Raw genomic sequence first — 23,700 nt, 5'->3', positions numbered from 1 at the left:
AGCTGAGCATTTTGTGGTTCAGAGAAAACCTTGTTCTGTATTCTGATAAACATGGCTGAAATAAAATAATATGATCAACCATGCTAATGTATGAGTAGACCACAATCTCAAACCACTACACCTTTAAAGTGGCAGTTTTCTACTCCTTCCTGTTAAAGAAACCACAGTAATTATGTGCGAGTGTCAACAAATTTTAGATTTTGTTTAGATTGAAGTCTCAAATGTAGTGTGACTGTAAGAAGCTGACAATAAGGCTGGAAAAGATGTCTCTCATACTCCTGATGTAACTTGGTTCCTAATGCACCGCTAGAAAACTAATTCTCCGTGTCCCTCTCTTCCTCCCATCTAATGGGCCTCGTGTTGTTCCTCTCCCTCCCATCATGTAACTCTCTCGAGGAAGGTTTGCAGAGAGGAGCTGGTATTTTAAGTATGGCACACTGCTGTGCTTCTTGTCTTGCCCCAGAGCACCTCCAAGCTGTTTAAATTTGATACCTTCTTATCATTCTACCAAATTGAATTGACTTTAGTGGGGAAAGAAAGGCGTCTGACCCACATTTGTGACACACTTAGTTGCTCAAGCGGAAATGGAACAGCACAACGAAGCGGGGACTCTAAGCAAGAAATTCGGGGATGGACGGCAGAGTGATTGCTCGACAGAAAACTTTCAAAACTCACTCAATTTGCCAGATGAAAAAACATTGTTGGCAGAGGTACAGGTCATGTCTGCCAAGTGAGATATGCAAACACGACTATGAAATGCCTTTATGAAGAGAGTAAAGCAAAACAACTTCGGGGACAACGCTGTCTGTTCACCCAAGTGGCAATTATTGCACTTTATTTAGCCTTGATGGAAATTCTATCATTCTTTCCTAACTTTATTCAGCTCATATATGCATAAACATGTTAAGATTCCATAACAAAATCTAAAATGAGCTTTCTGACATGGAGATAGATACATGCAAACGGCAGCTAGATAATTGCTTCAGAGCGCTAAAGAATTTAGCTTGAAATGAAAAGCAGCGGGGTGGCATAAAAACCCTGAAAACCCCTAGCTGGTGGGAATGTAATGTAATGTAATTATTATCATTATTCCATATCAAAGTAATCAATAATACAAAGTAAAATGTATGCGAGAAAGCTGTCAAAACATGGGACATGTATAATTCAAGGTCATTCAGAGTGAACAGAAGATATGCAGCCTTTTTCAACATGCTAGTAATTGTTTAACAAGACCAGGTGATGGCAAAAACAAACTCCCTTCATGATTATCTATACTTCCTGTCCTGCTGGCTTGTCTACATCTGTCTCTTTGAAATGCAGTTAAAAACCCCGTCTCTTGTCGCCCACTTGAGAAATTGGTCATTCATTTATGTACAGGAAGCACTGGAAATTGTTCAAAAGCAAAAAGCCTATAATTGCCTGATTAGCAAATGGAAGTTGAGTGTAAGCCATCCACTGCCCTGATTCCACTGGTAAAATGAATTAAATCAAATTTATGAGGCCTTCGATGAAGGAAGAAGAAAACCGTTTCAGGGTGAGCAAGAGAGTAGAGAGGAATTACAATTTTCATACATTAAAGGAGTTAATAAATTAATGCAGCATGCTTAGGCAAAGGGCTATGAGAACTGAACAGTGCTAGAGGAGTCAGGATGAAACAGGAACATCGTATCAGTCTGCAACCTCAGACATCAAAGTCTTATTAGTATGCTCAAAGTCACATAGTAAAGCATGTTTAACAGGTAACTCAATATTAATAAGCTACAAAATGATAAAAGGCTCTGAACGTTCAGTGTTTGGCAATAAAACAGCATAATGAGGGCAAAGTGTCATGATAGCAGTCTCATAAACCATGTATTTGCTTCTTTTTACATCTCAAACACATTTATCCACATATATAACAGTAATGTCACAACCATTCTTTCACTACACCACACTACTTATGGATTTTCTTCTAGATATGTGGGTTGTGTGTGTCTCTGACTTGTGAAAGAGGTGTGGTCTCATGATTGTTTAACTCATTTTCTTTCATTTTTAATACCAGCCTTCTCACTCAGAAGATAAAATACAACCACTTTGCTGGCAAGACGGATTAGCAACAATGAATAATTACTATGCCTCTTCATTAACAAATAATAATAATGACTTAACAGTCAAAAGTAACTTTTCCATTTGCCAGTTTTACAGCATTCTTCAGGGAAAAAAGATGAATAATTTAAAGTGTGCAATTCTGACTCCAAAATCCTTTTTATTTCAGTTCCCATCTTTCCGAGAGTGTAGATGAAAGAGATGAGACGGAGAACTGGAGAACTTCATTACTTGTGACCTACATCACTTGCCCAAAGAGAAAAAAACAAATTGTTTAACAAAAACGAGGCGTATTCTTGCTTTTGTGGCTTTTAGAACTCTGAACAAGGAAGTGGATCTTGTTCTTGGGTTGCGTCCTTGTTTGAGCTTGGTTACGTTTGCTCTGTAATTAATAATTAACTATTGGATAAAAAGATTTATTGAGTTTTAATCTTAGCTTTGAACTTTTCCTCCGATGTTGAATAACCTTATAATTTATCTTGTTTGTCCGGCAATAGTGCAAATAGGATCAGTACATTACATCATGCCTACAGTCAGTCCCTAAGCTGACAGTCTCACAAATACCATCCAGTCACATATTATGAACATTTCTTTAATTTGACAGCCAGAAAACTCATATTCTTCTTGGAGTGGAAACATGTTAAGTTACAGTCTCTTTTTTTAGTTTGCTGCTGTGCAGCATTAGCACTTGAAAAACACTGATGAGCACCATGGGGTTGTGTTCCTTCTACGATTTCCCATCAGCGCCTGGGATGAAACAGGAAGGAAGTGGGTTTTCTTATTGAGAGCTTGTCTACAGTGGGACTTCAAAGTCTTTTGGCTGAATGCCTTTATTTGAAAGGGCTCCCTGAGGAAAGCAGCCACCTGGCTTGATACAGCGATGGTAGTCAAATCACAGCAGCAGGGGGGGTTTGAGTACTTTGCAGCATCAGAAAACAAGCCACACGAATTGGATTGTCATGGCAACTGGGCTGGGTTAGCGTTTGAAGTGGAAGGGAAGGACTGGAAGACGGGAAAGAAACAGGGTGTCTCTGTGTAACGTCGACTCATAAAACACAGTCCTCGCCAATTTTAAATGTCAGTTTACGAAACACAAGTGTTAGAATGTCTGACATTTAAATTCTCAACTGTAATTGATTTACCATAATCAAAGCTAATAGAGCAAATCAATGACTGAGCAATTTAATTTGTCCCTTTTGACCCTGTGAGTAGCACTCAGAGAAATGTTTATCAGAGATCTATAAACAGCTGTGACCAACTGTAACCACTGATCTCTGACCCTATCAAGAAAATGTCATTGTTTTTGTAAAACACAAAGCACAGCTCCCCAAGATCTATGCATTTTATTGACTGTCAACCATAACACTCAATTACCTAATGGTACAGTGATTGAGTGAGGTCTAGATCAGGGCACACAGTTTGCTGTCTGGTCAATGCTGCCTTGGTTTTGACACTTCCAGCTCCTCACAAACTCATGCCCATTTTCTCCTTATTTTCAGTGAGCTGTACAATTCTAACAATAAGGACTGTGTACATTTTGTGCAGCTAAAACATACATAATCTGTGTTATATTGAATGTATAGGAGAGTTCAATGCTGTATGTTTTACCCATGATGAACAACACCATTCTTTTTTTCTGCCTTCCCTCTATTTTTTCAATTTCAATATTTCATTTCAGTGTAATTTTACAGAACTGATCACTTCTGAAGAGGACGATGGTTTAATATTATTATTTTGAGAGACATGATGAAATACTATGCATGAATCTTACATCACTTTACATCACTCTGAATCAGACCGTCCTTGGAGATGGAAGGAGAAGAATGGAAGAAAATTAAATATATAACATATATATTGCTTTTTCAGTTTTGTCTCTTTGTACTCCTCTGTCGGGGCCAAGAGGTGAAGGTGACCTGCTGTGCAACTTTATTATATGTAGTTTTTGTACATTCTGATACTAAAAAATGATGGAAAACTATCATTCAAATCTGAGCTCTGAAGTCATGCCAAAGAAGTCCATGTGGTGGACTGAACTGAATCTATTCACATAGATAAATGTGTGAATAGATGGTCAGATAGATTTCTGTGACCACTAAAGGGAGTAGTGAGTCACTCTACCAGCCTACAATGGTGAGGAAAACTAACACCGCGAGGGCTTCGACCAAAGCATCCGAAAGTGGCGAGATCGGGTGAGAACCACTAAGAAACAATTGTAGAGTCAAAGAAAGTGGCAAATAAAAGTTAAGAAAAAGTACTGTTAATAAAAGTAGTGTTGTTTTCATCACTGGACACAGCTATAAATGAAAAGAATGGAATTTGATACTGAAATCTCAGCATTTCTTCAACATGGCTGACTTCGATTATGAGGTTTATGAAGGTATAAAGTTATTATGTGACTATTTTGGCTATGATCACAGTTTGTTGATCTATGGTTTAGACAAAACTGGGACAGTTCTGACCCTGTTTGAGCAATTCCAAGCAGATCTTTAGCCACTGACAACACAAACTGTACAGAAAACAGAAGTGATTTGTGGTTTTACTGTGGCTGTTTTCAGTCTAAAAACCTAGCTAAGCTAACAGAGTTATAATGTAAACTATCAGCTGACAACATACATGATGGTAATAAGACACAGTGTTTTCGTCTGTCAGAGTAACTGATGAGTTTTGTTTGAAGAAGATAACTTGATAACATAATACAGACGTGTGTAAACAATGACATTCATACACTAAGCAAAAATATAAACACACCATGTGACACTTTAAATTTTAATAGCATTAGGTGTTGTACAATGTATTAAATCGCACAGTTTATTTTGTTGAGCAATGTGGTACAGATTACTATCCGTTAGAACATGATAGTGGCGTCTGGCATACAGGGGCGTTCATGTGGACACAGTGGGGACCAGTTGAAAGAAATCACAACTTGATATCTTGTGTGTCCACCATTAGCATTGACATCATCTTCTCATCATGTTCACAACATTGTCAACTGTGGCCCATTGAATGTTATTCCACTCCTCTTTGATGGCTGCATGGAACTATGGGATGTTATCTGGAATCGTTCTCACATGATTTGCGACATCTGAGGCATGGTGATATCGGAGGAAATATGACATTTTGAGGTGTCCTTTTATTGTCCCCAGTATATGGATGGCCTGAATACTGTTAACGCTGTTTGAGCAGCATCTGGACATGCCACAGCTGTGTTGTAGGTGGAATCACTGGATCACTGAGCAAGTGCTCACACGCAGAGATGGACACAAAGTTTGTTTACAAATCAAGAGAATTAGCCATGTTTTACAAGTATAAGAGATTATGAGCTCATTTTGGGCCACGCATCTCGTGTTACACAAATATTGTACATGGTGTGTTTATATTTTTGCTCAGTGTACTTTATTCAGCGAGTGATACAGTCTGGGAATACACAGCATTGATTTGTTGGTAGTTTTGGTCATCCTGTGTTCTAGTGCATGACTTTCCCCTACTGTTGAGAGTTTAAAATATCAATAGTACATATAACCCCTGTACAATATGCTTTGCTGCATTATTGTCAATCTCAAATCACATTATTTATTTTTTGGCCTTTCACATGAAGAAATCCAGCCATTTCTGGTCTAGACAGTGTTAATCTGACATTTACCCAGCCTTTAGTTGTTCAGCTTGGTGGAAGTGCCATATCAGGCCTGTGGAGCAAAAAATAAATAAATACACTTGCTGACACTGACTGATTCAGCTGTGTGATGATGCAGAGCTCAACCAGCGGCTCAGCTCCGTCTCAACCATGCAAATATCTAACTGACAGCTACAACAGCAGCCTGGCCTCTGCTGCACATTTAAATCTATTCAAATCATGCCTATGTGAGACTGACAGCTCAAAACTCCAGAAAACGCTGCAGCCTGGGGGTTTATAATCTACATAGATATACTCATGACATTTCTTGGCAGAAGTTCAAATGATCAAGGTTCATTTTGCCTGTGCTTATTTACCGCCTATGATAAAATTGCTCCCCACTGCATAAGAGGATAATGAATCGTATGGAATATATGAATATTTCAGTTTAATTCCTTGCATACAGAATCAGAATCCGCTTCAGCTCTGGCAGTGACTACCTATATTAATCGATTTCCAACAACAGCTGTTATTATTAAAACCTATTTCATCAAGAAAAAAAATAGTCAAGCATGAAACGAGGGTGGCTAACCTTAGAGTACTCAATCTTATTACTGAAGAAAAATCAGGCAGGTAATAATGAAAAGGTAATAAGCATGTCCTGAGACAGTAATGGCAGAGCGAGCCAAGAGAGAGAGAGAGAGGTGAAAAAAACATGAGGAGACAGTGAAAGAGACAGAACTTAACAAAAATACAATGAGAGAGTGAAGCCAACCTTTAAGTCTATTGAGCAGACATAAAGTCAATTTACCAGCATCACCGTTAAGCGTATATCTCAGTACTCCACATCAAAATTTCATTAAGTCTTTTCTTTGGCACAGGAAAGGAATCCTTAAAATTTTTACGCTTGAAATAAAAGCGGCCTTTTTTTGACAGTGTTCAAGGCAGGTGAACACGACAGCTAAAGAGAAAGGCTGAGTAATGATCTCAGTCATCTTTTCTCAAGGCTAGCCTCTCTTTCTTCATTCATCCTGCCTTTTCCACTCGTGTGCGATACTTCCAACCTCAAGTCCAGGCTCTGAATGTTGAACTGCATTCTGTGCCAGATGAAAGGAATCAACATAATAGAGATCATTGTTGAATAAGCTGCACGGAAATAGGCCAGCATAAATGTTATAAATACCTGGACTCATGAGACAGCGAGAAGCTTAATCATCCTCTTCACTCTGCTGTCATATTTTAAACGGGCAGTCAGATAGAGTACCTTTGATTAGGCCCACGTTGTCTGTCCACTGTAAGTTATACTGTACACGAGCACTTAGCCGCACAATAATACGCAATCTACAGTCATTGACTAAGATAAACTTTAAATATTGACTTCTTTTACAGATGACTTGTTGCTTGTCTATAACATCACATTATAATAGATGTTAATCAAACAGTCTTTAACACTGAGCAGATAATCATTATGCCAGTTCACAAAATATAAAAGATGTACTGGCACATGGAGTCATTAAATACTATTCACTACAAAACTGAGATGATGACATTTGCATCTACTTAAAATGCAAAACCTACTGTCACCATAATGTAAATAAATCCACTAACACATTAATCTAAGTTGGATAAAGGAAGTATTTACTGACTGCGTACATTTGAAAGTATTCCTGGTATTTGGTCAACCTCAGTACTTCCCTAAATATTAATGTGCTTTGGGCCAGTCATAACTGTTATCTCACGGTTCGTGCTGCATCATCAACATCATTTACAAGGCATATGATTGGATGAGCTTATCACTCGAATACAGGGTGCCTCGGCTCCTCTTCTGAGCTGCCCAGTAGGAGCTGCTGCCAAGTCACCTCTGTTACCCCGAGCAACTCCGCTGAGTCGCCGAGTTTCACACACTCAACTGTGTTAACACCAGCGGAGCCTTAAATCTGCACAGAGGCTCTAAACGGACAAAAAGCCCTCTTTCCGGATCTGCGGTTCCAACTTCTCAAAATGAGCCTCAGTTGTTTAGGAGAGGAAATGAACAAGAGACATGTCCCTCCTCCTCCGGAACACTTTGTGTGTGTGTGCGACTTGCCTGCTCGAGCATGTATTTGTTTACCTGTAGGCCAACACCAGTAGAAAAGGAGCCCTAATCGGCATTCAAAGAAGGAAAGCAGGCTAACTCAAGCGCAGACAAAGGCTTCTGAAGTCCTCCTGGAAGAGCTAATCCAAAAAGAGTTCAGCATTGCTTTTCTTCTTTTAACATTTTTCTTTTTCCGCTCTTGGGTTTCAGCTGTGTTACAATCACTCTGCAAGGCAAACCCCTCACATACAGGTCATTTTTCAGTTTATGTTCTTGGATTAAGTTGGCTGTTGTTTATGCTTCCAAATAAAAACTGCAGGATGGACAAAAGTGATTATTACATTTTGTTTTTGGAACATTTAGTGTTCCCAAATAAAATGGCACAGTGCGTCTGCCCCAACTGTCATAATATTTAAGTGCTGCTGTACAGACGCTGACAACAGTTTTTATTCACCTTCCAAAAACCAATAAATAACATCTATAAAGACAATATACACTGATGTCTAAGGCCAACATCAATAACCCTCATTTGACCTTCTACTGTAAGCTTAAATCATCCAATGCTGAGCCCTAAATGGGCGCATTGAATAGTAGTGTCTACTGTTTTAAGAGCATCTGCAGAACAAGTTATCCGAGGCTATGCAGAAGCATTTTGTCAGCTATTGTGAGAAAATAATTTACCTTGGACTGGCATATAATAGAACATTTCATGTAAAATGAAAAGCTGCTTTTAATAAAATGGTAATTAGCAGCTTTGTGTGTATTAGTTTCTAGAATCTCTCAGCATGTCTAGCAAATTCAGAACTTTTCAGAAAAGCCTTGTCCCTTCCTGATACTGTAGCAAAGCCATAGGAAACCATAGCTGTAGCCGTCATCTGTCATCAAACTCACTTTGCAATGAGAACTCTTGGTTGTAAAGGCTGATATGCAAGTGGTGTGAGGTGTTTTTCTAATCTTAAACCCCACAAACTGTCACTTTTAGCTGTTAAACTGTCAAGAACAAGCTCATATCACTGACGGCCACTTTAACTTCAACATTTTCTGGGTTAATTATTCGGCTGTCATTTTCACCCTAATGTGATGACTGCCATTAAAAGCATAGCAGGATCCCACTGTAGCAGTAAAATCACAGTTTAAGGTCTTGCCTAATTGATAATCAACAATGTATGACTTAAGGCCAGACTGTGTGTGAGACAAATGAGTGTTGGAAGATTAATCTTGACATTGGGAACAAAGCATAAAGTGATTTCCACTGAAAGGTCAGTGGAGTAAAAGACAAGACAAAAGCTGCAAACAACACTGCTTGAAAACCTCTGGATTATTCCAACACAGTAAATGACCAACAAATCCCGGCAACATAAGTAATATAAGTTGCTGTCTTCACTACAACCATCATCTTCCTTCCTCTATCTCATTTTTTTTGTATGTCTCTGTATGAATACAATTGCAAATGAAATAGGGCCTCTATGTGCCAGGCTATAACTTGGCAGAGGTCACAATTCACTTCGAGTCGATTGGCTGCAGATTTATGCCTTGTCTCTCAATCCCATATAGTGCTGACGGAGGTGGGTGAGCAGCAGCCTTGGTAATCACAGAAAATTGCTGTGTTGGGGGAAACAAATGTGTGAAGTCTGCTATGACTGAATGCAGAGAAGGGGGTGTTTGTGCATTAGCCTAAGCGTGTCGTTGCTTTAGCATGAACTCAAACAGCCTTAATCATGCTGAGGATTAGGTCAGTTTGAGGCTCAATCCTGAAATGTCTCACATACACTAGCTGTGAACTGACTTTCACCTCTGATCATCGCTCAGTGTCATATGCTCACTACTTGTCCTGTGGATGGCCTGAAATCTGCACCCTACTAAAACATAAATCTCCCAGGAGAAAAGCATTTAACCTTTTGTCATAACTGCAGCTCATGTCTGAGCACACACATATAACACGTGCACATAAGGAAACAATGATATCAGTTTCAAAGTGGCAACATGCTCCGGAATATGAGCGGGGGCAGAATGAGAATGTGACATTTCCAAGGTGTGTGCTGTCGCATGGCAACTGTAGAAACTAAACCAAAAGGCTGTTAATTTGACTGAGTCAGTCCACCTCTCAGTGTTGTGTCGCTCCTCCCCTTAAAAGCTCAACCAACGGCAACAAACATTATTTTTAACCTCCTAAAGAAGCACCTGTTCCTGGTTGTTCTGCACAGGAATGCTTGTGTGTGTGTATAGGTGCTTGTATGTGTGACTGTTACAGAGTTTGCATGAGTGTTTATACATATGTCTGCTCATCTTTCTATTTATAACTGTTTGTTCCCTCAAGCTTGAAACACATAAATGTGGTCAAATGAGTCCAGTCTAGATAACTCTGGTTTCCACAGAGCAATAGATGGAATGGAGATAATAGTTAAAAAACAGCAGATGTAGTAATAGTGTCTTTGTGACACATGTCATTACAGTAATTAATCGTGTGAAGGAACTAACAAATTCTGGTGATGATTTCAGGGCCATTTATGCCTCATTTCCAGACAATTAATTGTGTGCAGAAGCCAAACTCTATTAGTAATAGTTTTCGAAGCCAGTAACACTGCTACAGAACTTCAGAGGAGACAGTCAGGTAAAGGTAAAGGCTCTGATCAAGAAACCTATAAATATCACAACAGTTTACTCTTCTTACAGTAAGAGAATCATGTGTACCTTGCGTAAGCTACATGAGAAAACCTGCCAACTCTTAAACTGTAACAACCTTGTGCTCAGACGTCCGTAAAAGACATAACAATCTGACACCAAAATTTATGACATGTCTGTTAATGTTTTTCCTATGGTACAATTGGAGTTTGTTGACAGAAGGTCAGGCTTGGTATTCATTTACAATCAATCGACACATACTTCTGTTCCACTACTTTTGCTACCGTTGCTGATGTTGTCACAGCCACTGTCAACATTGGGATCAGGATAAATATTGATTAAGGAGTAAATATAATTTTACTCCCTCTCTTAATACAACACCAAATATTGATATTTTTAAAACATGCACGCCCTCTAAATGAATTCCCTTGCCAATCTCAGTTACCAGAGTCACTGCTTCTTTTTAAAATGGTAAATGAAGACGTGGAAGTTCCAGTCAGTAGTCCCTTTTCCATTGGACATATGCGCAAAACTTTACCAATATTTACTAAATGTCGAAAAAACAGAAGTGAATAATGTCGATTTTTCCATTGAATCACAAATTCGATGATTTGTTTATTTATTATTGTGACATGAGAAGTCATGCCATAAACATGGCGACAAACATAAATATCGGGCTGATTTACAGATATATTCACTATTATTATTTATTATCCCTCTATCCCACACATACCGCGCCATGTTTCTTTTAAAACTCCTCTTTGCTTGTTGTAACATCCATCAACATCCCTTTTTTTTTTTTTTTAAGTCAAGTGACTCTAGTTGCGGAAAAAGGTCTTTCCATTGCAGTTTTGCGTGATATACCATTTGTGCTATGCCCAAAAACCACCTCTTTCCAGCGCAAAAACTTTGAATCGAAAAACAAGAGTTTTGGTGAAATTGTCGTTTTTCTACTAGGTAAATTTTTATGCGCAAGTTATATTCGCGCAATTTGAGGGTCAATGGAAAAGCAACTCGTGTGTCTTAAAGATGCATTAAACTCAGACTCTACACTTTTATCATTAATTTCCTGCCCTTTTAGGCATTTTTTTTCTTCTTCAGTCACACAAACATTATTATGTATTACAAATGATTGTCTTGTAACACTGAATTGCTGTTCATGATATCATCAAAATCACACACAGCACATCGTGACTGTATGCAGGGTTTTCTTCCGTTCTACATAGCCAAATTCATGTACACTATTGCCCATAAAGTTGGGATAAAATATTTGTACCTATTCTCATGAAATGATTGTGACAATGTGATTTATTTTTGATAGATAAAGTGTAACTGGGACTCAGTCTGTAATCATTGCACCTGGTCAAAGGTAATTACTGACGAAAATACATACACTACCAGTCAAAAGTTTGGACTCACCTGGTTTTTCTTAATTTTCATGACTATTTACAATGTAGATCCTCAGTGAAGGCATCAAAATTATGAATGAACACAAATGGAATTATGTAGTTAAAAAAAGTATGACATAACTCAAAGCATGTTTTATATTTTAGATTCTTCAAAACTGCCACATTTTCCATTTATCACTGCTTTGCACATTCTTAGCATTCTCTCGATGAGCTTCATGAGGTAGTCACCTGAAATGTTTTCCAACAGTCTTGAAGGAGTTCCCAATGATGCTGAGCACTTGTTGGCCATCTGCGATCCATCTCATGTCATTTAAATGAGAAGGTGAGTCCAAACTTTTGACTGGTAGTGTAGGAATAAAAAAAGGAATGTGTCTGAAAACAAAATTATTCCAACTTTATGGGCAATAGTGTATATTTAAAATGAAAAGCAACAAATCTACTACTACTACTTTTCCCAGAGAGATGTAGTTGGTTCCTACTGGCAGGATTTATCTTGAAGGCTTTGTGTGTTCTTTATTCATGATTCAGCTTTTCCTAATGGTAGAGATATGATAATAATAACAATAATGGTCAAATTGATTTTAAAAAAGCACATTTTTCATGTCATCTTGACCCACAAACCTCCTATCCGTGCATCTTCCAGTCTTCCACAAACTTAGAGAAACTGCTATCGCATTGTAAACCTGTGATTCCCACCCTATTCATTATTATCAACAGCATCATCCCTGTTATCCTCATTATCGTCACCATAATTATCACTTGTCAAATCTCTCTTTTTCCATCTGTGCAAGTGTTTGTACATTGTCAGTGTGTGCGTGCGTGTTCAAAACACCAGGACTTTCAAGGTGAAGGAGAGAGCATACAGAAACACAAAAAGCCGGCCAAATGGACTCTGAACCAAACATATACAAACACAGGAGAGTTATGACTGCGGGAGTTTACATAGCAGTGCCCTGTTTAAAAATACAGCAATGTGCAGAAATGGAGACACAACGGCTCACATCAGATTAGAATCCACAGAGTTTGCACCTGTTTCGATCCACAGTGAATAGAAGGAGAGATTGTATAATACCCTGAAAGCATATCAGGCTTCACTAACGATCTTCGACAAGAGTAGCATTGTGCAAGCTCCTGTTTTGGCAAACGTCCACCAGTGGAAGGGAAGCAAGTGAAAAATCAAATCATCTTATCTTTGGATCTGGGGTGTCTCAGGTTGTCTCCTGAGCTACCCAGTCAGAACTGTTGTAATTGTTAAGTCATGTTGATTATACTTGCCAACTTAAGAAGAAAATATCTACTAAACTGTCTTTTTAGCGCTTGCCATTGTAACAGAACATTATTTTTTTTACATTGGCGCAATGAAACTGTCAGCACAAGTTCACTATAACTACAACAAAGATGCCAAAAATAAAACTAGTACAATCCTCGAGCATTTACTCATTAAATAAAACCCAAGCCAGAAGGAGGAGGCAAAGAACATCATGTCTAAACATACAGAGTTTCTCCTGCCATGAAAACATTACCCTGCCTTTCTGACCTTAAAACATGGCTGAAATCCACTTCTGGATCTGGCTCTGATGGGAGATCTCACGACTTCATGGAAAAGACAGACTTTTGGACTCACAACACGGTCCTCCAATCACCCGTCAGTCTCTTTCATAAACACAACCCTGTACAAACACTATTAAAAGCATTAAAGGAGAACTTTTATGGTTTTTGTCATTTTCTATTACATGATGTTAAGATCTTGTCAAATTTTCAAGTTCAAACATTATGTAAAGGGACTGCCGACGAGACTCCAGCCAACAGTCATCTCTTCCACGCTCAGCATTTTACCAGATTTCCCATATATAAATCTAATTAAATAGCTAAATTAAATGTTATGTCACACAATAAGCAGGCAAAGAATTAAATATTTACCAAAGCGAGTCTTTCTTGCTGCATCCTTTGTTACTGAAGTTGTCATGTCATTCAGGCTCAGACTAACATAAATGTTTTATCAAGTTCCCATTTCAAAAAAAAAAAAAAAAAAGAAGAAGAAGAAGAACAAGTCAAAGAAGTGAAATCCTTTTTGTCACCAAGTCTCAGCCTGTTTCAGACAGATGCTGATCTGAGGGACTGCAGTGTGAGATGAATAGCTTTTCGAAAGGCAAATCCATGTGAATTGGAATATAGACCTAGAGATGTGCATAACAACCCTTCTTTACAATTTGACATATACAGTACACATTGTAATTCAAGCAGTGGTGAGAATCAGACTCACTGACCTACATGTACACCCTACATTTTTATATTTGTTCCATGAAGATGTATTAAACTATTCCCAATAGTCTATTCTCTTTTCTCTTGGCCCCTGTATGTGTATGTTAGAGTGTTTCTCCAATCTTGTTTCATCCATAATGTGTTGCCGCCGGGTAATAGAAATATACCTTGAAGCTTTCAGAATCAACAGTATAGGATCTGCAGCTTCAAATAAATGGCATTGAACTTATCGTTTTAACCAATCAGATTTCATGTTGGACACATAGGGGCAATCTAGCAGGTGCACAACAACGTCTGCATTTTCACATCAATTGATTGGATGGTCGATGAGAATACTAGTTTGAGTAAGTTTAGCTGGAAAACCACAGCTGTAATTACTTGCATAAGATCAAATATATCGGTTTAGATGTAATGTTTATATTTTATGTTTTTGTCATTTTATTAGTTACATACTGATGATTGTGCTTGAGATGATGTGTGTGGTTTAAGATAAGATAAGATAAGATAAGATAGTTTATTTGCCATTTGCACACATTCAGGTACATGGGAATTATTATGCAACAAGTATAAAAGATACAATCAGAATAAAAGTTGTAAGATATAAGCAGTATAAAAGCAACATAAAAACAATTAAAAGACAATAATACAGTAACTTGCAATAAATATCTAAAAATAAATGTAGCTGTTGCTATAGTAAAAGGAGACCTGTTGAGTTGTGTTCATTGGGTTTGGAATGGAGTTCATTCTCGCTATGTGGCATACCGGTCTGTGATGCAATGCCATGTAGCACTGATGATATAGTATTGATATTAAAAGGTGGATTAAGTCAAGCAGAGCTCCATTGTTAGCCTATGTGTGAAATACATGGTCCAACTCTCCACTCAAGACTTTTTTCTTTGGCCCCAAGAACAGAGCTTGATCAAAAATGTTTCAGGGTCCAATCAAGCTGTAACACGTGGACACATTTGGTGTTCTACAGTCTCTGTCATTTAAGCAGAGTAACTTATATGCATATATTATACATGTTTGAGTAGGTATTTATAAGCAGTTTAGCATTATGTATAACAAAATTTGGGGAGATAAAATTTTTAGGTGAAAAATGTCAAGTTACTGCTCGGTAACACATGGACTTGAAACGGACATCAATTTTTTAAGCTAAGGTTCTCGACAGAAATTGATATCAAGTAGGACAAATCCTTTAAGATATTATGTTTAACTATACTGAAAATAAATTTTGTAAGATATTGAAAAGACTCTGTTTTATTGACATGAGAATGTGGTAACACATGGATAGGCTGCCATAGCAACACGTGGATGACTCTTTACCATTGTATGCATCGCCCAAAAGATCATTACTTTCTGAAGGTTTCACTCAAATAGCTGAATTATAAGTAACTTGAAAATTAAAAATTGGTATTTTTGTGGTAAAACGTGGACAGGGCTTTTTAAGCAACTCACAAATGTTCACACTCATAAATATCAATAATATTCACAAAATATTGAAAAGCTAATACCCGACACTTAACAATCATCTATATAATCAACAGACTGAATAAATTTTAAAAATTTTTATATGTACTTTTTAGCATCAAATTCAAGCTATGGCTATAAGAAATAAAATTGATAAAATCGGTTGTAACTTCTTTTCTACACGTGGTATGTTAAAAAGGATTACATTTCCATAAAATAGAGATCTTTAGCTAAAAAATGAGCCCACCTGATAAATGATGTGTGCAAATTTACTTTTTCATGTTGATGTTCACTTTCGCTTGATCAGACCCTTTAGTTATTTCAGTGATGTCTCCTGAATCATTAGGTACACCTTGTACAAAATCTACCACGAAGATTACACTTGAAATTACACTAAATCATTAAAAATGCCATCACTGACAACAGTGAAAGTGAGCACAGTGGGCACACCGAGTACAGTTCTGCTGTGCTTCTGAAGAATCTGTGGAATGCTTTTACTCTGCGGGCCATCAGGCTGGGTCTCTAACAAACACACACATAACAACTGGACAGAGCATTGTAACTTGTTTAAATTGGTCTGTGGAGCAGATGTGCAACACCATCATGAGTAAACGTGACGAAAAACATGAGACAAGACACACGCAGGCCTACTTTTGTTTTCACTGCAGCGCCGTGGAATATAGCGGGTGCCTGTCTTCATGCCCTAATAGAGTTTTGTCCAGACTATGCTTGGTATCAATTTGACTTATTATGTGTGTGGCAAGTCTGCTTTCAATGCCGAGAGACAGAACAGACACCCACGCACGTAAACACACTCACACGCAAAGCCTCATCATTCAAAATCCTCGCCTTATGACAGAGGCACAGGAAATAATGACGAATTGATGCCAGAGAGCCTCTCTCAATTCTCTTAGTGGAGAATCACAGTCAGTGCTTGTTATCACCGGTCACAGACACACACATAGACACACATTTGCACAGTCACAATTAAACCAGATTTCAGAAGTCAACTTTTAATCTGTTTGTCTCTCTTTCTTTCTGCTGAGGAAGGAAAGTGTTCATTGATTTTAAGTCTCTGTGTATCTTTATCATGATGTAAATGTGTCTTTTTTTCTGCATGTAGTGCATTAAATTCTAGTGGATTAGGATTACAACAGGATCTTTTCTCTGTTACTTTTACAGAGTTAGAGGATACGCATAAATAACTATATGCACGTGTACTGGGGCCCATGTACAGAGGTAAAGACTCAGTCAGCACTACTGTCTATGTTCTAATACAGCTGCAGTGAAATACCCTCATCTGGACAAACATAAAATCGATGGTAGCTATTAATTAGTCTACCTCTGACTACTGTTGCTGATACAGTTATACAAACAAACAGATCAGGAACACATTACAGCCATCTATCTGCTCTAAGTTGGGTTGGATTTTTAAAAATAGAGGCACCAAATGGGCACACTGACTTCATGCACAACACGTACAAATTATGTACACACTGTCCAAGGTTAAAATAAGAGAAAGTCACATGTTTAGTGAAGTTACCAAGTCTGATAGCACTCTACTAGCTCAGATAACACAACCTCATTCCTGCTTTTTATGAAAGTCTAACTGGAGAGCAGAAAAATAAACACAATGTACTATGGAATATTCTCACAGGTGTCAAGTTAAGCACTGCAGGTGCAGCAGTTCAGATTTCTGACTCTTGTACAGTGCTGCTCTTTTAGTGGCTTATCACAGAATAGGATGAGCCTTGCTGGTTTTCCACCAAGATTATGAGTGAAAGATGGGTCAGTGGTGTGAAGCACGTATATTCTACAACAACTCCAGTGTGAGCTACACTACTGTGTCTGAAAACCTCAACATGTTTCATACAGGGAAAACAGGACTGGCAACACACACGGCTATAAAAAGCAGAGCAATTTGGTAAACGTGGAGTAAAAATGTGTTTTAATTCTGCACCGGTCTGATTTTTCTGTGTCAATACATTTATCAACCTGTCCCCAAGCCCAAAATGCTTTCCACTGAGCTTCCCTTTTTTAATCCTGGGTGTACAGCTATAATTATGACAGGAGTATCTTTATGGCCACGAAAGAATTCTAATAGTGTTTCCATAGTAATGAGGACCAAAGCACAATTACTGTACTGAACAAAGTTTAGTCATTCAAACTGAAACCGAAACTATTGAAATATGCAGCCTGAATTACTGTGGCATTCACCGGCAATACAACCTAAATAGCGTAGGAAGCTGATATCTGAAAGCTGATATGCATCGGGAAACTCACCATTCTACTACATGTTTTCAATTCTCTGCCTGCAGGTACACACTGTATTATCTCTGTATCTTCTGCTGAGATCCATAACAAACAAAGTAAGAAAAGTGCACAGTTTTGTCACCCCTTGTGAATGGCAAAACCACATTGTGAATTTAGTTCTTCCTTGTTTGAATTTCAGTAATGCTGCCTTTTGTCTAGTGAAACTGTCCATCACAAAGACAACGTTAAAAAAAGACAGTACTGCAAAGACTGTTTCAGGTGAACAGATTCCAAAAAAAACTCTGAGTTGGCTGTGTGTCTTACCTTGTTCTGGTCAGTCCAATAAAGGAAGTAACCTTTAGGGTCGACAGTGAGAGTCACCGGGGTCACAGTAGTCGAATCCTAAAGGAGAAAACAAAAAAAGACATCTGGAGTCAGTGTGTGTATTTAGTGTCTGAGAATCTTTATCTAAATCTGTGTTTAATGGTCTGGATAGATTAATTCATTTTAATGTGATGAAAAGTATCATTTTTGTAATATCACACACATAGCAGAAAGTAAAATCACATCAAATACGCTGTTTATTTCATATGCAAGCACTATAACGTTTTCATTTTAACCCTTAAAGACCGAAACAGCCACCATCTACTAAGCACATCTACTGATCTAAAATGTGTAAAAACTTTTGAACTAATAATCCCATCAATACATGTAAATAATTCAGGTAAAAGGCCATTTCTCAGCTTTTCGTTGTCATTGTCATTAACCCCTTAGACATTCAAAGGTTCCATACTAAACATAGAGACACTGTCACATTCTGTAATACTGATGCATCAATGATACTCATGCAGTTTGACAAATGACAGTGGTTGTAGACATTTGTTTTTATGTTCAGATGATGAGATTCTTCAGTTTTCTCTTTGTTGATATAATTACCTTTGAATTAACTCTGAGTTTTTATGAACATGTACATGATTCACAAATTAAATACAGGAAAATACCTAAGTTTCAGAGAAAAATGCTAGATGCTGTGGATAATATTATAATAAAGGAAGATAAATCACTGAAGAATGATTAAATGTGGAGAAAAATCAATATAGAGGTCACCACATAAACAGTTATATGTCTTTAAGGGTGTTATTTTTCCACTGTGAGCTGTCATCACACAAATGAAGAGTGAGGTGTGTGTTGAGAATATATATGTAACAACAAGTATGAACAGGGAGTTGATTTGCGGTTGATATTTCCATTTTTGTCCTCTTGTCACAGACAGACACTTTCCCACAGTTGCCACATACAGACGGCTCCAAGCCTCACACACAAACACACAGACACACACACACACATTTTGACCCTGAGGCAAACATGGCAACGCCAGATATTATTGGATGCTTCTATAAAAAGCACAATCTGTTGCTTTTTTTTCTCTGTCCACCATGGCTGCGCTTCAGTTGAACAGTAGCATATTGTCCTCCTCAATCAGCCATGGCTGTGAGATCAGAGAGATGAAAACCACGTTTGCTGCACAGTGAAGGAAAATCTTCAAAGTGTCTTCATAAGGCTTCTAATGATGTCCCTATCGCTGTGATGGGAGACAGAACTAATGGTCTGCATCTGCTATACGCTTGTCATATTTGGGTGCGACCCCATGCAACACGCAGTGTAGGATATCATGAAAATGTTGAGCTGGGAGATTCTCGACCGCAGAGGCGTCTGGGTTGGAGTATAGAGGACCATTAATGCTGTAAAATCATTTCATACTGTCCAAATAAGATCATCACTGCAACTGAACCTGACACTGAATGCCAACCCTTTATGAATCTATACTGAAACAGGAAAAAACCAAAAAGAAGGGAAGTGAGTAGAAAGTAAATGAACAGCGCGTTCGATGGTGGAAATGGTAAGTTGCAGCGTCAGAGGCATTTACTATAGTGACGTTTGCTATGGCAACCCACCATTCCTTTAAAATCCATTAGAGACTCAAGAGGAATCGCTTTGGTTCTGCTCACATGATTGCACAATCTCTGCAGGCTTGATTGAATAACAAAAGATACCTCTCATACCATTGAATGTATATAGTACACACAGACTCAGCATTTACAGCCTGGGGGCAGGATAAAAGCTTGTGCTCTCAGTTTTTAACATATAGCATCCCATCACAGCAGCTCCACATCACTGATCTCCCCTGAAGTTAGAGTATGCACAGCCCAATATTTCAATTCCCTTTTGATAAATACGTACCTCTGCCATGCTCAGCAAAGACAAACTTCATAGAATGCCAATGAGCTGAACTGAATTGCACTAAGCTGCTTATGTATCTATAACCAAATGAAATGTTCATTGAGTGGACAGGATGTGATGACTGATGGACTGCATGTGACAAGAGGCTTCAGAGCACTGGGAATCTGCCTAATGATGTAAGCGCTACCATTCTTAATGTCCTACCTCTTCATGGCCAGCACTATAAAAACACAAAGTCATTAGGGACCATTCGTTAAGATTTCCAGTCTCATGGGTTTAGACATTTTAAAAATATATATATAGCTAATAACCTAGTGGATTAGACTTTAGATTGTGTTTCTCTGAGATTACCACCTTTTGAGTGATACTTCTCTTGCTTTTCATTGTCATCTGACTATTTTGAGGATTTGCCATTAGTGGTAAGACATTAGGCAGCAGTGGCCCGCTTTCTGCAGAATTACGATTAGATTAGTGACTGACTTGTAAAAGTACAAACCCCCATAGGGAACCCACACCAGGCAGGGGGCTTTGACATTATTCTTATTGAAGAGTTTTACCATTAGCAATCACCTGAGGGGGTGTGTTATAAAAGAGATTTAAGATGGCCATATTTCTGTTCAGCATGTAAATGACATATTCAACTACTTTTTAGAGGATTTTAGCCACGCCAGCTGAGGCTGATTATATCTAATTCAATACACAGTAGATCACAGGGTCTGACACAAGTGTAAGCTTACTTAATTCTCTGTTTACACTGACCTAGCATCATCTCTCACAGATTTCACATCATGCCAGCTTCTGTCAGTAATCTTTTAGACAGAGGGTCCCTTTCCTAAAGGCTTTGGAAGAATGCCTATTCTCTGCTGTGGCTTAAAAAGAAATAGTATTGTGACCTCAGTGCTATGCATGTGCCATTCAAGCTGACTGGCAAAAAATATCACAATCGATGCAGTGTTTTAAGCCTTTGGCAGGAATTTGGGGGGTATTGTATCAGTCTGTGTATGTGGGAACCTGCTGAAACTCTGAGACTTCTGGGAATACACTAGCGTTTCTCGCGGTGTTCGGATGGCTTTTATATTGTCTTTGAATAGACAACAACCTGAAGTCTGCAGGGCATCTCTTCACCAGGCACTCAGCTCCTGGTTCTGAAAACTATTGTTCCTGTGCTACAAGTATGCAATTCTTACACAGAAACAAAACTTTACACCCATACGTCTCATCTGACTGTTCAGCAATGGAAAAAAACATATACTGTTAACTGAGAAAAGGGACAAAATAATACTTACATTTGAAATGTCTGATGCTTCTACCATTTCTTGTCAAGCAAAGTTAGAGTGGAGCCCACTATCAAAAACTTGATAAGAGGTCATTCCTTTTTTTTTTTTTTTTTTTTTTTTTTTTAAATAATGTATTAGAACTTTTCTCTCTGCTTCTGTGTATTCCTCTGTTATTCTTTCCATGAAACGATACAGAGAGGAAAAAGGAAGGAAGGAGAGCATGGGAAATAAAACAGAGAAAGTATCTCTGTGTATGTCTGTGTTTTCACAGGACAGGCCTGGTGGGCATTTGCTTCTGGAGACGGGCCCACATGTACAAACCACAGTAAACAAACATGGCTGTTAAGGTAAATTCGCACTTACATCAAACCAGCTAAAGAACTGAAAGGGGTAAAAGCACTTAATTACTGAAGTTCCCTTATTTGAGCAAACAACTGATGATTGACAGTGGAGAAGGTGTTTAGAACTGTGCATAATTTCTTCTCTGCCATCTGTACTGACCGAACTCACACCCTTTTAACACTTAACTGATGCCATCTGTGATTCTTTTGAATCACCTGAGCTGAGTGAATTTCACTTATGTCTGTATGTTAAGATTACTCATAAAATGATATCACCAAATGTCACTTATGTAAACCCAGCAGTTCAGTTTAGTTCAGACAACTTGATTTATCCCAAATGGGCCATTCATTTGCGGCTTTCTTACATGAGTACAACAGCGATCAGTAAAGGAAACATTAAGTGACTAAGTCCCATAAAATCATCAATCAAAGCACAGCACATTATCAAGCCAAAAAAATGACATGCAATACTTAAATACTTTCATTCAAGATGATAACAGTCAAACATTCTGAGCAACAGCTACAGGTGTGCAAATTTTCAACACATACACTGACAGAAAAGCCATCATGATTGCAATCATAATAAATACCCACAATAAGCATTCATCAAGGTCTGGCAAGTCAGAGCACTGCACACATACACACACAATAGTTATTCAAATGAGATGGGCAGTGGAAATGAAACAAGATGCAAACATCACAGTGAGTCCCTTGCAGAATATGAAGACTTGTTATGGTGAGAGTATGTAAAATGAGATGTTGGGTTACTACTGTATGGAGTCACTTAGGGCTGCGTCCACACATGAGCGTTTGACGGGTGTGTTGATGATATAGGTGGGAAGGGGAAGGTGCAGTGCGGCCATAACTGTCTGTTAAAGGCCAAGACCGTATGTTTTCCAAAGGCACTCAATAGCAGCGTGCAATCAATTTTAATCAAGGTCATTTCACTGTTGAAGCATCCTGCAAGAAGTAGGTAAAAAAAAAAAAAACGTGTATTAAACCGTGATTCAACTCTTGCTTTCAATGCACCTCGATCTACTAATTAATAGTAGTTAATTGGCCCAACGTTTGCAGAGAAGGGGAGGGGCGCGCACGGTTCACATGTTTAATTTGATTTAATGAGCGGGCGCAAGCACATTCTCACACACACACAAACACGCGCGCGCACTAATTCCCCACACGCGCGCATTCACGTATGGTTCATTGACAAACATAAACAAAGCACATGTCAGTATAGTATCGGCTTCCTTCTACTTCTGACTGTAAACAGCATGCTAAGGGTAGCTCCTGCAAAACCCGATCCCTGGAAATTCAATGTAAGGCGACTGTTGCATGAAATCGGAGTGATAGCCTCTATGCATACTAAAAAAATAAATAAATAAATACACATGTAACAGTGTAAAAAAAAAAAAAAAAAAAAAAAAAAACATTGTGGGAAAAGTCAAAAGAAAAGATGAAGTGCTGTTACTTACATCATCCCATTTCATAAATTTGTTGCCCTTCCTCAGGCTCTCGGGCACGGACACTGGCTTGAGCTGCAGCGCATGAACTCCAGGCTGTGCCCCTGCCATTGACTCATCTAGTCTTCTCGACGCAAGGCAAAGGGGTAGAAATGAGTCACTTCACTCTCTTCTACTCTTATTTCTCTTCCCTTTTTCCTTTGTAAGCTGCTTAAAAGCGGGCTGACGGGAAGACCACTAGTGCTGCCAGTATGTCATGCCCGCATTGACTGTGTGGCGGTGGCGCGTCTCGGCTTTGGAGAGCTCTGGAGGCGGACGCAAGCGCAGCGGACCGGGGCCACTGACTGACTGACTGACTGAGCGACATGCAGCTTAAGCGAAGACTAGGAGACGGAGAGAGAGAGGGAGAGGGACGGAGGGGGATATGAATGAGCTGCGCGTCTGGTTAGAAATTGTTGAAGTCAATGCGGGACCTGGATCGATACTTAAAGTGAACCAGCGCCTCCGTGCGTCCGTGGCAATAAAGGAACAGTGACGGGCTTCAAGTGTCCTCAAATGATGTAGCAGCGCACTCAAAAGACTTCCTCTGCAATACT

The 23,700-nt window shown here is 38.7% G+C and overlaps 1 protein-coding gene across 1 annotated transcript in view; it reads right to left on the bottom strand.

The window, feature by feature from the left end:
* Positions 1-23,471, bottom strand: part of LOC115415449 (1-phosphatidylinositol 4,5-bisphosphate phosphodiesterase beta-1) — a 142,187-nt gene extending 118,716 nt beyond the window's left edge. Inside the window, 2 exon segments of the mRNA XM_075353460.1 lie at positions 18,110-18,187; positions 23,117-23,471. Of these exon segments, the coding sequence (XP_075209575.1) occupies positions 18,110-18,187; positions 23,117-23,215 (177 nt within the window). The 5' untranslated portion in view covers positions 23,216-23,471.
* Positions 23,472-23,700: the final 229 nt, after the last annotated feature.

This window comes from Sphaeramia orbicularis, chromosome 24 (assembly GCF_902148855.1).
Source record: "Sphaeramia orbicularis chromosome 24, fSphaOr1.1, whole genome shotgun sequence".
Classification (NCBI taxonomy): Eukaryota; Metazoa; Chordata; class Actinopteri; order Kurtiformes; family Apogonidae; genus Sphaeramia; species Sphaeramia orbicularis.
This window is presented reverse-complemented; position numbering and strand designations above follow the sequence as displayed.